Source organism: Telmatherina bonti, assembly GCF_933228915.1.
Source record: "Telmatherina bonti genome assembly, chromosome: 19".
Classification (NCBI taxonomy): Eukaryota; Metazoa; Chordata; class Actinopteri; order Atheriniformes; family Telmatherinidae; genus Telmatherina; species Telmatherina bonti.
The window spans coordinates 7877655-7893009 of NC_136617.1; the positions used below are offsets into that span (position 1 = coordinate 7877655).

At 51.1% G+C, this 15355-nt stretch overlaps 1 protein-coding gene across 8 annotated transcripts in view; it reads left to right on the forward strand.

Moving 5' to 3' along the window:
* The window catches only part of macf1a (microtubule actin crosslinking factor 1a), a 323394-nt gene that overhangs the window by 288588 nt on the left and 19451 nt on the right, over positions 1–15355 (forward strand). For all 8 annotated transcript variants that reach the window (XM_079258488.1, XM_079258491.1, XM_079258489.1 and 5 more), the window contains 19 exons: positions 1574–1780; positions 2117–2344; positions 2414–2632; positions 2718–2921; positions 4447–4672; positions 8215–8441; positions 8523–8645; positions 8730–8831; positions 10689–10790; positions 10868–11041; positions 11116–11271; positions 11365–11562; positions 11682–11810; positions 12691–12873; positions 12962–13117; positions 13206–13412; positions 13499–13618; positions 13701–13870; positions 13944–14103. In XM_079258488.1, the coding sequence (XP_079114614.1) occupies positions 1574–1780; positions 2117–2344; positions 2414–2632; positions 2718–2921; positions 4447–4672; positions 8215–8441; positions 8523–8645; positions 8730–8831; positions 10689–10790; positions 10868–11041; positions 11116–11271; positions 11365–11562; positions 11682–11810; positions 12691–12873; positions 12962–13117; positions 13206–13412; positions 13499–13618; positions 13701–13870; positions 13944–14103 (3291 nt within the window). The remainder of the gene's footprint in view (positions 1–1573; positions 1781–2116; positions 2345–2413; positions 2633–2717; positions 2922–4446; positions 4673–8214; positions 8442–8522; positions 8646–8729; positions 8832–10688; positions 10791–10867; positions 11042–11115; positions 11272–11364; positions 11563–11681; positions 11811–12690; positions 12874–12961; positions 13118–13205; positions 13413–13498; positions 13619–13700; positions 13871–13943; positions 14104–15355) is intronic.

Genomic DNA, 15355 nt, shown 5'->3' on the forward strand with positions numbered 1-15355 from the left:
GGGTGTCTGCTTCCCCAACACTAACTGGGAGCTTATTCCATAAGAGAGGGGCCTGATAACCAAAGGCTCTGCCTCCTGCTCGGCTCTTTGAGACTCTAGGAACCACAAGTAAGCCTGCAGTCTGCGAACGAAGTACTCTACTTGGTATATAAGGAACTATGAAGTCTTTGATATATAGTGGTGCCTGGTTGTGGAGGGCTTTATATGTAAGGAGAAGGATTTTAAATTCTATTCTAGATTCAACAGACAGCCAATGAAGGGAGGCTAAAACTGGAGAAATATGATCTCTCCTGTTATAAACAAGTAAAACAGTCCAGTTCTGGTCTCGCTGCTTCCTGGTTCAGTCTGTAAAAACCGGCCGTGTGACGGTCTGGAAGCTTCTGTTTGCTGGAAGTCCTGTTCTCTATAAAAGCAAAGATTTAGCATCCATCTTCATCCTGCCTCTTCTCTGAGCTCTCTCCAGCCAGTAAAATTCACTCTGATGCTCTGTGACTTCCTCTCTTTTCCACTCCTCCTCTAGACGAACATGTGAAAAGAAAGTTTTATGTGTCTGAGAAGGAAGATAATGTTCCTCCATGGCTGGAATGAAGCTTATGTGAGGATTTATGTGAGGTACCGGTTGAGGTGGCTCGGGCATCTGGTCAGGATGCCTCCTGGACCTCCCTGGTGAGGTGTTCCAGGCACGTCCCTCTGGGAGGAGACCCCAGCAAAGACCCAGGACACGCTGGAGGGATTATATCTCTCTGCTGGCCTGGGAACGCCTCGGGATCCCCCCCCGCAGAGTTGGCCAGTGTGGCTGGGGAGAGGGAAGTCTGGGCTTCCCTGCTTAGGCTGCTGCCCCCGCAACCCGACCCCGGATAAGCGGCAGAAGATGGACAGATGGATGGATGTGAGGATTGTTGGTAAATAACTGGAAAAACGAGAGATGAGAAAGCCAATGCCAATATTCTTATCTGTTTATGTCATTTCTCCGAAGTTCTGTTGGTGATAAATTCAGTTTTCTTCTACTTGCTCTTAATGCTGCCTAATAAATGATAAATTCATTTTGCACCATTTTAGCCTCGACTTCACGTCTGATGCCGAGCAGGATGAAAAAGTTTCATTTTTATGTATTTATACATGAAAAACACCAGATGGACCAAAAAAACAGTGGTTTTGAGTTTTTAAACAAAGTGAGGTTTGAATACAGGTAGCTTGTTTTAGCCTAAATCTGTGGTTGCCACGGTAACAACATCCTCAGAGGTGATTTATTATTTTCTCTTTTGTAAATTTTCTGCCTGCAGTTTTCACATCCTGGATTGTGTTCGTTTAAGGAGCTTTTTTAAGGACATTTCCTGTCTGTAGTGACATTTTCAGCCTTCCAGTACCAGGCCACCCACACAGCGTTGCCATAGAAACCCAGTTTTTTTGTGGAAGTCTAACAGTTTGGAGAAGCTACTGAAAGCCTTTTTGCCGTGTAGTGTTGGTTTCTTTGACATTTAAAGAGCGACACAGTCGATGGCGGATTGATAAACAGATCGATTTCCACTCAGCGGACGTCCCTCATCTTCCTCCTCCTTCCTCTCCGCTGCAGGAGCTGAAGAAGGTGTCCGCAGAAAAGCGTCTGGTGCTGGACACGGTCAACGAGGTGGGCAGCGCCCTGCTGGACCTGGTTCCATGGCGAGCCCGCGAAGGCCTGGACCGCCTGGTCGCCGACGCCAACCAGCGCTACCGGCAGGTGGACGAGACCATCACGCAGCGGGTGCAGCTGGTACAAGCCGCCATCCAGAGGTCGCAGCAGGTACTGCAGGCGGTTTGTTGGTTTATTAATGAGTTCATAATCACACACACCTTAGAGAAGCTTTAAACAGTAATTTTCTGACTCTTTAATGTTCTCTGCAAACGTCTTTCCAAACCCCACAATTCCTCATTTTACTGCCAAACCTGCAGCAGTAGTCGAGTGCGAGGACTCGATCCGACTCGATCTGACCCGGGTTTGCAGCGTAGGGGTTCTGTAAATAAATCCGTCGCTGCAGAACGACTGTTTCCCTCCAGAGAGCCGGCGCAGGACGGTCGCCCACCCCTGAACGACGTTAATTCTCCACCATGTTTGCTCATCCTGAACTCGTCTTTTCAGTACGAGGAGGCGGTGGACGCAGAGCTCGCCTGGGTGGGAGAGACGGAACGCAAGTTGGCGTCGCTGGGTCCACTGAGCCTGGAGCCGGACGTGACGGTGGCGCAGCTGCAGGTGCAGAGAGCCTTCAACATCGACATCATCCGACACAAAGACACCGTCGACCAGCTCCTCGGCGCCAGAGACGACATCCTGGAGGCCTGCAGCGACGCTCAGAAAGACGCTCTGATGGTAGGTTTTCCCCCCGACCGCCGGCGGAGACGCTGAGCGACGTCTAAACACCTTCCTTCCCGTCCGCAGGTGAAGACGGACTCTCTGAGCGCTCGCTACGACGCCGTCAGTCAGAGCCACAGCGAGCGCTTCTCAGCCCTGGAGCAGGCCCAGGTTCTGGTGGTTCGGTTCTGGGAGACCTACGAGGAGCTGGAGCCGTGGTTGGGTGAGACGGAAGCTCTCATCGCCCAGCTGCCTCCGCCCGCCATCGACACGGACGCTCTCCGGCTGCAGCAGGACCAGATGAGGGTGAGACGTTCTGCACGCAGCGACCCGGTTCTGGATCCAGTTAAACCAGAACCTCCAGGTTTGACGATGTTTCTGTCGTCTGCAGCTGCTCAGAGAGTCCATCGCCGAGCACAAGCCTCACATCGACAAGCTGCTGAAGATCGGACCGCAGCTGGCCGAGCTCAGCCTGCAGGAGGGCGCCGCGGTAACGCAGCGCTACGCCCACGCCGAGACGCGATACCTGGCCATCAAGGAGGAGGTGAAAGGTCGCGCCACAGCGCTGGACGAGGCCGTGTCCCAGTCCGCACAGGTACGCCGCTGACGCAGGTCGGATTAGTTTCTGATGCGACCGCCAAACAGCACGAAGGTTTTTACCGGCTTCTGTCTTGTTAGCGTGTCGTTAGCGTGTCGTTAGCGTGACACTAACGCAGCAGGTTTATCATCAGCTGCGCTTGTTGTTTATGATGTAAAAATGTTTGTTTTTAGCTGAAAGTCAGATTTTTATCATCATGTCATCTAATCTTGTGATGAAAACATGAATTTTTTTCTTTGCACTTCATCTCACGTTGTTTTCTGTCTGTCGTATGCATGACTGATCAAACTCACCGTGTTGTTTCTCCACCCCTTCACACCATCCACGTCTCACTCCTCCTGCACCCTGTCCACCACAACTCCATCCCTCTCTCTCCCCTCCCATCCTCTCGTTTAACCCCTCACCCCACCCCTCGCTCTTTGTGGATTTGCTGTGTGTGTTGCCCCTCACCACCATTTTCTCCATCGTCACTGCTCTCTGCATCACCCAGCTGGTAGAGGTAAGAGCACCGACGCTCAGGATGCGGTCACACCACATGATTTGATCCAAACAGAACACAGACACGTAACGCTAAATGAGCCGTGAGAATTCAGCTTAAATCACCGTAATTCAGCCTTCAGCTTAATCAGAACTGCATCAGTTCGTTTATTTTGTTTGTATCAGTTCATTTCCAAAGAAACTATCCAGTAAAACATAAAACAAAGTCGGCAGAAAGCTTGTATGCCTCATAATGTTCACTTACATGTAGAGTTACCTTAAATTATACAAATAACAAAAGCAGAAGCATTACAGACACACTGTGGGATGTTTTCATTCACGCTGAAGCTCAGGAGGAAAAACAGTCGCCAAGTGTCCCTGGGAAAGGCACTGAACCCTAAGTTGCCCCCCGATGTGCCTATCGGGGTATATATGTATAAAAGCGTCGGCTAAATGACTGTAGAATAGGATAGAATAGAATTCAGTCGAGGCAAACTGAGGTCCTGAACCTCTTCCTGACCACGCCGGTTTTTCTGCCTCCTGTCTGAAGCATAAAAACCCAAAATAAATCGCTTGTCTTCACAAATACAAGAGCTAAATGTTGAATGTAGGTCTCTACGGAAAGCTGGGACATGTGAGGTTGTTACAGAACCAGAACCAAGATGTGGTTAGATTCACCTGGAACACGTAAAGTTTACCTCCTCCTGGGAGAAGCAACGAGGCAAGTCAGAGTAGAAGCTGAAAAAGTGACGTTTCAGCAGGTAAATGTCTCAGGAAGCCATCAGCTGATGGTCTGAGAGCATCTCCTCCTGCATGGGGAGGGGTCCTCCTCCAGAAGAGGTTGAAACTGGACCAGTTTGTCTGGTCTGGACTGGTTTGTGTCCAGATATTCACCAGAACCAACGGTTCTGCTTCGCCTTCTGAAATAAAAAGCTTCGCTATCGTTGCTGTTGGACGGCTGATCGCCCACAGATCCTCGCAGTGTTCAGATATCCTCCTCCTCCTCCTCCTCCTCCTCCTCCTAACCTTCTCCTCCCGTCCTCAGTTTCACGACAAGATGGACCCGCTGCTGGAGACCCTGGAGGGGGCGGTGCAGCGGCTGCGGCAGCCCCCTCCGGTGGCGGCGGAGGTGGAGAAGATCCGGGAGCAGCTGGCGGAGCACCGCGCTCAGGGCCTGGAGCTGGACAAACTGCTGCCGAGCTTCTCCGCCCTCTGCGCCCGCGGCGAGGAGCTCATCGGCAGGGCGGCTCACGACGACCCGGCCGCTCAGGGTGAGTCCATGTCGACACGATGTGGTTGCATCTTTTTATTCATCTAAAATAAGGTGTCATGAAGCATTCCTCTTGAAGTTCAACACTTTGCCTGTAAATCTGCTCAGTGGTCGGTTTTTATTCAAGCTCGTGGTTGGAGCCTCGCAGCTCGGCGTCCTCCGGTGCCGCCTGGGAGAACGCGGTAGTTTATCCAGCTGCATGGCGGCTGACGAGGCTGCAGTAGCATCTGTCTGCTCCTCAGCTCGCCGTAGCCTCTGTTATCTGTGCTTTGGCAGAACGTAGCGAGAACTGAAGGTGTGTTGCAGGTTTTGTTGGTGAGGAGGCAGAATTTAGCGTTAAAAGTTCACCTCCTTCTGAAACTGTAAAAGTGAGACAAAGAACTGAGGAGCTTCTGGAAAACTGGTGGGAACTGGTCGCAGCAGATGTTTAACTGGGGAAAAAACGCAGAATCAGCAGAGAAGTTCTGCATATTTTATCCAACAACACACACACACACACACGTCTTTGTTTTCTCGCCCTCTGCTGACCGTTTGGCTTCATTTCCCTCGAGCGTTTCTGAAAATAAAAGGTCTTTCTGTCTGCTGAAGGGGGGGGGGTGTTGCAGTATTGATAGTAAAACATGAGACACATCGTGCTGAAGGACCAGTAAAAGTTTCCCATATGACCAGTAAGAGCAGGGCCGGACTGTCCCCCCCCCCCCCCCCGCAACATTGTGAAAATTGTGCATGAAACACGGTGAAGCTGTAACTATCTGGCTTTTATGTACATTTTATTTCATGTCCAAACTGCTGCTGTTTGCCCTACGTGGGCCTGGATGATCCGGCCTGGATGATCCGATCTAGATGATCCGACCAGGATGATCCGGCCTGGATGATCCAATCTGGATGATCCGGCCTGGATGATCTGGCCTGGATGATCCGATCTGGATGATCCGGCCTGGATGATCTGATCTAGATGATCCGGCCTGGATGATCCGATCTAGATGATCCGACCAGGATGATCCGGCCTGGATGATCCAATCTGGATGATCCGGCCTGGATGATCTGGCCTGGATGATCCGGCCTGGATGATCCGGCCTGGATGATCCGACCTGGATGATCCGATCTAGATGATCCGACCAGGATGATCCGGCCTGGATGATCCGACCTGGATGATCCGATCTAGATGATCCGACCAGGATGATCCGGCCTGGATGATCCGATCTAGATGATCCGGCCTGGATGATCCGATCTGGATGATCCGATCTAGATGATCCGACCAGGATGATCCGGCCTGGATGTTCCGATCTAGATGATCCGACCAGGATGATCCGGCCTGGATGATCCGACCTGGATGATCCGATCTAGATGATCCGACCAGGATGATCCGGCCTGGATGATCCAATCTGGATGATCCGGCCTGGATGATCCGGCCTGGATGATCCGATCTAGATGATCCGGCCTGGATGATCCGATCTGGATGATCCGGCCTGGATGATCCGATCTAGATGATCCGGCCTGGATGATCCGATCTGGATGATCCGGCCTGGATGATCCGGCCTGGATGACCCGATCTGGATGATCCGCCCTGAATGATCCGATCTAGATGATCCGATCTGGATGATCCGGCCTGGATGATCCGATCTAGATGATCCGGCCTGGATGATCCGATCTGGATGATCCGATATGGATGATCCGATCTAGATGATCCGGCCTGGATGATCCGGCCTGGATGATCCGATCTGGATGATCCGGCCTGGATGATCCAATCTAGATGATCCGGCCTGGATGATCCGGCCTGGATGATCCGATCTAGATGATCCGACCAGGATGATCCGGCCTGGATGATCCGGCCTGGATGATCCGATCTGGATGATCCGGCCTGGATGATCCAATCTAGATGATCCGGCCTGGATGACCCGATCTGGATGATCCGGCCTGGATGATCCGATCTGGATGATCCGGCCTGGATGATCCAATCTAGATGATCCGGCCTGGATGACCCGATCTGGATGATCCGGCCTGGATGATCCGATCTGGATGATCCGGCCTGGATGATCCAATCTAGATGATCCGGCCTGGATGATCCAATCTAGATGATCCGGCCTGGATGATCCGATCTAGATGATCCGGCCTGGATGATCCGATCTAGATGATCCGGCCTGGATGATCCGGCCTGGATGATCCGATCTGGATGATCCGGCCTGGATGATCCAATCTAGATGATCCGGCCTGGATGATCCGGCCTGGATGATCCGATCTGGATGATCCGGCCTGGATGATCCAATCTAGATGATCCGGCCTGGATGACCCGATCTGGATGATCCGCCCTGGATGATCCGATCTAGATGATCCAGCCTGGATGATCCGGCCTGGATGATCCGATCTGGATGATCCGGCCTGGATGATCCGATCTGGATGATCCAGGCCTGGATGATCTGATCTAGATGATCCGGCCTGGATGATCCGATCTAGATGATCCGACCTGGATGATCCGGCCTGGATGATCTGATCTAGATGATCCGGCCTGGATGATCCGATCTAGATGATCCGACCTGGATGATCCGGCCTGGATGATCCGATCTAGATGATCCGATCTGGATGATCCGACCTGGATGATCCGACCTGGATGATCCGGCCTGGATGATCCGGCCTGGATGATCCGATCTAGATGATCCGGCCTGGATGATCCGATCTAGATGATCCGACCTGGATGATCCGGCCTGGATGATCCGATCTAGATGATCCGGCCTGGATGATCCGATCTAGATGATCCGATCTAGATGATCCAGCCTGGATGATCCGATCTGGATGATCCGGCCTGGATGATCCGATCTAGATGATCCGGCCTGGATGATCCGATCTAGATGATCCGACCTGGATGATCCGGCCTGGATGATCTGATCTAGATGATCCGGCCTGGATGATCCGATCTAGATGATCCGACCTGGATGATCCGGCCTGGATGATCCGACCTGGATGATCCGGCCTGGATGATCTGATCTGGATGATCCGGCCTGGATGATCCGATCTAGATGATCCGACCTGGATGATCCGGCCTGGATGATCCGATCTAGATGATCCGACCTGGATGATCCGGCCTGGATGATCCGGCCTGGATGATCCAGCCTGGATGATCCGGCCTGGATGATCCGATCTAGATGATCCAGCCTGGATGATCTGATCTAGATGATCCGGCCTGGATGATCCGATCTAGATGATCCAGCCTGGATGATCCGGCCTGGATGATCCGATCTAGATGATCCGGCCTGGATGATCCGATCTAGATGATCCAGCCTGGATGATCCGGCCTGGATGATCCGGCCTGGATGATCCGGCCTGGATGATCTGATCTAGATGATCCGGCCTGGATGATCTGATCTAGATGATCCGGCCTGGATGATCCGATCTAGATGATCCGGCCTGGATGACCCGGCCTGGATGATCCGGCCTGGATGATCCGATCTAGATGATCCAGCCTGGATGATCCGGCCTGGATGATCCGGCGTTGAGTAAAAGTTTCCCATATTCCCAGTAAATCCAGCTCCTCTCTCCCTCCTGCAGCCGTTCGGTCCCGCCTCCTCCGTCTGCGCTCCCTCTGGGATGAGATCCGGCAGCGGGCCGAGGAGAGGGAGAGCAAGCTGAACGACGTTCTGGATCTGGCCGGGAAGTTCTGGTCTGACGTAGCGGCGCTCCTGAGCACGCTCCGAGACTCGCAGGACATCGTGCGAGAGCTGGAAGACCCCGGCGTGGACCCCTCGCTCATCAAGCAGCAGATCGAGGCTGCAGAGGTAATCCTGCAGGAAGGAGATGAAAGATACAGCTTTCATTCACACTAAAGGAAACGTTTTGACGTGCTTCTGTTTCATCAGGCCATCAAGGCCGAGACGGACGGCCTGCGGGAGGAGCTGGAGTTTGTCAGGACCCTCGGAGCTGACCTCATCTTCGCCTGCGGAGAAACGGAGAAGCCTGAAGTGAAGAAGACCATAGACGAGGTCAGAACTGCTGCTGGTTGATTCCAGGAACTAAACGGCTCCTCTACGTTCCGATCTAACGTTTCCTTCTGTGTGGCGCTGCAGATGAACGCAGCCTGGGAGGGGCTGAACCGGACGTGGAGGGAGAGGATGGAGAGGCTGGAGGAGGCCATGACGGCTTCTGTTCAGTATCAGGATGCTCTGCAGGTTGGTAACAGTTAACCAGTTAACAAACTGGTCCAGAGTTTCACCTCCCTGTTCTGCTGCCGTCTCGACTCGTTTACGGTAAAATGTTTAGCAGAAAACCAAACCAGGTTCCAGCAGGATGAGACAGATGTTGAGCTCAGAACAATCCTCCTCCGCTGGATGAAATGCTTTTTCCTGCAGGTTTACGCCTCTTGTTCCCGACTGGAAGCAGAGAAAAGCAGGAAGGAAGTTTGTTTATGCAGCGTGTTTTTGTACGTGAAGCTCGTTTGCACCGTCGGCCTCCATGATAAAGGCTGTTTACAGAGGAAAGTAAATAAACAGCAAAGATGTGAAGGGTGGATTGCCCTCTCCGGGTCGGGAGTCAGGTCCTGCCTCAAGTGGAGGAGTTTAAATATCTCGGGGTCTTGTTCACGAGTGAGGGAAGGATGGAGCGTGAGATCGACAGACGGATCGGTGCGGCGTCTGCAGTAATGCGGACTCTGCGCCGGTCTGTCGTGGTGAAGAAGGAGCTGAGCCAGAAGGTGAAGCTCTCGATTTACCAGTCGATCTACGTTCCTACCCTCACCTATGGTCATGAGCTGTGGGTCGTGACCGAAAGAACGAGATCTCGTATACAGGCGGCTGAAATGGGTTTCCTCTGCAGGGTGGCCGGGCTCTCCCTTAGAGATAGGGTGAGGAGCTCAGTCATCCGGGAGGGGCTCAGAGTAGAGCCGCTGCTCCTCCGCATCGAGAGGAACCAGTTGAGGTGGCTCGGGCATCTGGACAGGATGCCTCCTGGACCTCCCTGGTGAGGTGTTCCAGGCACGTCCCTCTGGGAGGAGACCCCGGGGAAGACCCAGGACACGCTGGAGGGATTATATCTCTCGGCTGGCCTGGGAACGCCTCGGGATCCCCCCGCAGAGTTGGCAAATGTGGCTGGGGAGAGGGAAGTCTGGGCTTCCCTGCTTAGGCTGCTGCCCCCGCGACCCGACCCCGGATAAGCAGCAGAAGATGGATGTATGGACGGATGGATGGACAGTGAAGATATAAGAAGTCAAAAAGAGATTTAAATACATGACTTAATAAAGTTTAAGAAAGATATGAATCTAAATGGATTTGCAGACATTCAAAGTTTTTTACATAAAACATGAAAAGCATCAAACAACAAACTTAATGAAGTTAAATAAAAACAAAGTTTAATGAAAAGCAGATAAAATACATGAAATCTTTGTAAAGCAGTTGAGAGTTTCAGCAGACCTGCAGGTTTCTGGGAGTTTGTTCCTCATGTGGGGAGCAGAAAACCTGAACGCTGCCTCCAGGTTTGGGTCTGGTTCTGGAACAGAAAGTAGACCTGGTCCTGATGACCCGGCGGATCCGGTCGGTCCGTAACAAACCAGAACATCCTGAAACTATTCAGTGTTTTCTGAACTAACAGTGGGATTCTGAAGTCAGATCTGAGTTCTGGACTTGTACGGTCCCGGTTCTGGTCTTGGTGAGGCCTGAAGCAGCAGTTCTGGACCAACTGAGGCCGTCTGATGGGCTCTCTCGTCAGACAGCGTTCCAGTCTGCTGAAGATAAACGTAGAAATCCTGCTGAGTCATCGGTCCTTCGACCCTCCAGATGTTCTCTCAGTGATAAAAGACAACTTGACATCTGTTTCCGTGTTTCTGCTGAAGTCTGAGACCAGGAGGACTCAGAGTCTTCTGGCTTTGTTGTGACGGTGAAGCTGGAATCGATGATGATAAAACAGTAATAAAAGTCCTGATAGTGTCAGGCAGCCATGACTGGACCAGGTAGCCGCCTGGAACCCTTCAGCGCCGTCGTTTTGGGCGAGCATGCTGCTGCTGAGGCCTTAAAGCTGATCTCTGTCGTTTCCAGTCCATGTTCGACTACCTGGACAACGCCGTGATCAAGCTGTGCGACATGTCCGCCGTGGGGACGGACCTGGGGACGGTGAAACAGCAGATTGAAGAGCTGAAGGTTGGCATCATGTCACGGCGCCAGTCACAAACGCGGCGTACACACACACCCTAACACGCCTCCCTCTGCCCGAGCAGCAGTACAAGGTGGAGGTGTACCAGCAGCAGATCGACATGGAGAAGCTGTGCCACCAGGGGGAGCTCCTGCTGAAGAAAGTGTCGGACCAGACGGACCGGGACATGATCCAGGAGCCGCTGACTGAACTCCGGCACCTCTGGGACAACCTGGGGGATAAGATCACCCAAAGACAGGTGAGGAAACGTTGTTTCTCTTCCGGGAATTCTGTGAGTTCCTGATTTCAACCTGGAATTTCTGTCGTTTGCAGCACAAGCTGGAGGCCGCCCTGCTGGCCCTGGGTCAGTTCCAGCACGCCCTGTCCGAGCTGCAGGCCTGGCTGAGCCACACACACACCACCCTGGACACGCAGCGGCCCGTCAGCTCCGACCCCAAAGCCATCGAAATTGAGCTGGCCAAACACCACGTACGTCACGAAGCCGCCGGATCTCCTCTTTCTTCCTGATGTGACGCTTTTTATCCGTGCCGTCTGACCTCCTCCTCCCTCTGATGGTGCCAGGTGTTGCGTAACGACGTGCTGTCGCATCATGCCACTGTGGAGACGGTGAGCGGCGCGGCCGCCGAGCTTCTGGAGTCGTCCCCCGGCGATGAGGCCAGTCACCTGCGGGATCAGCTGGAGCAGCTGAACCAGAGCTGGGAGAGTCTGCTGCTCAAGACGCAGGAGCGGCAGAAGCTGCTGGAGGCTGCCCTCAAGCAGGTGTGGGACAAACACCTCCAGGCAGCCTGGAAAAGCCTGGAATTTAGAGCCAAGAGTTTATTTCAGTCATGCTGCTGATGTTAACCTTCATCGTTTCCACCTCGTCTTCCTCTCTGCAGGCGGAAGGTTTCCACGGCGAGTTGGAGGAGTTCCTGCAGTGGCTGAGGAGGACGGAGAGCCAGCTGTCGGCCGCCAAGCCGACCGGCGGACTCCCTGAAACCGCCCGGGAGCAGCTCCAGCAACACATGGTGACGGAGCGCCGCGTCACACACACACACCTCATCAGCACACACACACTTTGGCTCGTTATGTTGCCACGAAAAGCCGCTACGGAAGCTTTTTGGGACAAATCACAAACTGATCCTGTTTAAAGTGTTAAACAGGATTCAGCTGTTCGCTTCTGTTTTAACAGCCTGCAAAAAGTCAGCCTTAAAAAACAAGAAAAAATACAAAAATGAGGTAAATGTTGCTTAAAATAAGATAAATTATCTGCCAACAGAACAAGAACATTTCTTTTGTCAAGACGTCCCAAAAAAAGTAAGAACAGGAGAATTTCTCTGGCATAAAAACTAAGAATTATCTTACCTTTAAAGGTGGAGTACGTAAGATTTTCAATATTTTCAAAATAAATTAACTAATAAAATAACTACAATCATAATTATAGTTTTTTGAACATGTAGGTTCCAGTCTGTTCATATTTGATGCGTTATTAAATTTTTACTGTAAATTAAATGACAAAAAGCACTTTTTTTTTTTTTTTACTGGTAGGCAAACATTTAAGAAGGGTCTTTGTCATTAATTAAACTTGTAATTTAATAACACATCAAATATGGACAGACTGGAACCTACATGTTTAAAAAAAAAAACAACTATGTAATTATGATTGTAGGTATTTTATTAATTTGTTTTGAAAATATTGAAATTCTTACATACTCCACCTTTAAAAATAAGCATATGTGTCAATTTAAGATTTTTAATCTTACTTAGATTTCAGTTTTTGCAGTGAACTTTTAACAGCGTCGTCCTGCAGACGGTTTTTGGTTTCCAAGGCAACGCCTGTCGTTTGGTCGCCGTTAAACTCTAACGGCCTCCAGAGTCATAAACCGCCTCGCCTGCTGGTCTCTGCAGGAGCTTCAGGCCCAGCTGACTCAGCGAGCAGAGCACTACCATCGCCTGCTGGATCAAGGAGAGTCCATTCTGCTGGCCCGTGGAGGAGAGGACGCCGGACCCGGCGCCACGCAGACCCAGCAGAACCTGGCCCTGCTGCAGAACAAGTGGGCCAGCCTCAACGCCAAGATGGACGACCGCAGGGTCAGACTGCAGAGGAAAAGCGCTGCTTTAGTTCTGGGATGACGTCGCTGCAGCTTCGTTTTTAACCTTCTGTCTTTAAACCTTCCAGGCCAAGCTGGAGGAAGCAGTTTCCTTGGCAACGGGCTTTCAGACTTCGCTGCAGGACACCATCAACTGGCTGACCCAAGCGGAGCAGACGCTGAACACGGCGCAGCCCCCGAGCCTCATCCTGGACACCGTCCTCTTCCAGATCGACGAGCACAAGGTGGAGACCCGAACGTCTCGTTTCTGTTCTGTTTGGTCGGAACTTCGCGCCGTTTTCCTGCTCACCTTTCGCTCCTCTGCGCGTCCAGGTGTTTGTGAACGAGGTGAACACCCACAGGGAGCAGGTTCTGGCTCTGGAGAAGGCCGGCTCCCAGCTCCGCTTCGCCAGCCTGAAGCAGGACGTGGTTCTGATCAAGAATCTGCTGCTCAGCGTCCAGGCCCGCTGGGACAAGCTGGTGCAGAGGTCGCTGGACCGCGGCCGACATCTGGACGAGGCGCGCAAGCGAGCCAAACAGGTGAGCCGATGGTGGCGCCATCTGGGAGGACTGGAAGGCGTTCTCTCTCTGCTGGTGTCGCGTTTAAAGCAAGCTTGTCTGTCCAGTTCCACGAGGCGTGGAGGAAGCTGACGGACTGGCTGGAGGAAGCCGAGAAAAGACTGGACTCGGAGCTGGAGATCTCCAACGAGCCGGACAAGATCAAAGTGCAGCTGGCCAAACACAAGGTACGTCCCCGACCCACAAACCTGCACGATTCCGCTCCTTCCCAGCTTCCCGCCACAAACCTGCTGCTTCCCGCCCCTCCAGGAGTTTCAGAAGGCGCTGGGGTCGAAGCAGCCGGTCTACGACACCACGGTGAGGTCTGGGAAGGCCATGAGGGACAAGGCTCAGCTGCCCGCCGACCAGCAGAAGCTCGATCACCTGGTCGGAGAAGTCCGCGACAAGTGGGACACCGTCTGCGGCAAGAGCGTGGAGAGGTAGCGAAGAGTTCCGTCTTCATCAGGATTACAGCAGAAACTAGAACGTGAACTTTTTATTTCTTCCACTCAGGCAACACAAGCTGGAGGAGGCTCTGCTGTTCTCAGGCCAGTTCGCAGAAGCTCTTCAGGCTTTGGTGGACTGGTTGTACCGAGTGGAGCCTCAGCTGGCTGAAGACCAGCCCGTCCACGGAGACCTGGATCTAGTGTCCAACCTCATGGACGCACATAAGGTGTCTCAACCGCATGCGTTGCTGTTTTAATCCTTTTACACCCGATATAGTTCATGATGAGCAGAAAGTCTTTATTTGGCACTTTAACAACATGTGTGACGATCATTATACCACATTATGTTATTTATGCAGCACTTTCACAACGGAAAGAGGAGGGTAAAACAAAGAAGTAAAGACGGGATTTTATAGCAGTAAAAGTAAATAAAGTACATCTGCCTCTCTGTTGAAGGACCGGCAGTAAAACTGAAGCAAAATGCTCCTTTTTCTTGTTCCTGTTAGAAATCTCTGCAGCATTTTGCAGCCGCGGTAGGAAACATTATAACGGTCAAGCACTGATTGCTCTTTTTTTGTCATTTTTTAAAATAAATTGCCTTAATTTTTGCTTTAACCGACTAAATAAACAGTATTTCAGCTTTTTTTTTAAAACTTCTTATTAAATTTTGCAATGCTCAAGAAATACAAATATGTAACATCTACATGTCTAGAGTTAAATGTTTGAAAAGCGAGGCAGACAAAAATAAATAAATACATAATACATATCAGACTTATGTTTGACATAACAGGGCTTTTGCAGGACTCCACCTTTTATTAAACAGCTTCCTTTGTATTCTTAATAAAAAGGTAAACCTTCCATCACATATATTTCTCTGACTTTCTCAGTCCACATGGAATAAGTTGGTGGCTCCAGTTTCAACCATTTAAAAGGTATTTATTGTCCTTTCAGTAGAAGCCATCGGGGATTAGGCCCAAGACTGCCAAGCGGGGTTCCTTGTAGTATTTCAGTTTTAAACAGGAAACCATTTGTTACCAAGCAGTTTTCACATTCTGCTACACGTCTTATGGATGTTGTTCGACCTGAACAGCAGGACTTTTATCTCATCTAGAAAAAACACACATATTATCAGACAGTTGTCTGCGGACATGTAAAAGAAAGTGTGGAAGCAGGAAGAGAGAAAACAAGAGGTCCTAAGTGCATCCTTGTGGTACTCCGCAGAGATAAGTGTTCAATGCTGACACAGAAGTTTCTTTCTGAGTTTTGACCTAAACCTGCGAAAAGCTGAGCCAACGATGACCATAAATAATAATTATAATTATCATATAATAATTATAATTATATTATTATATTTAGCCTAATTTACATTTTAAATGGTGTCCAGCAGGAGACCAGTAAGGGACTGTAAACTGCAGGGCTTTGAGCAGTTTTTACCATGAATTGTCTCCAAATCTGAGACTTTATGAGTTAAAGGGTTAA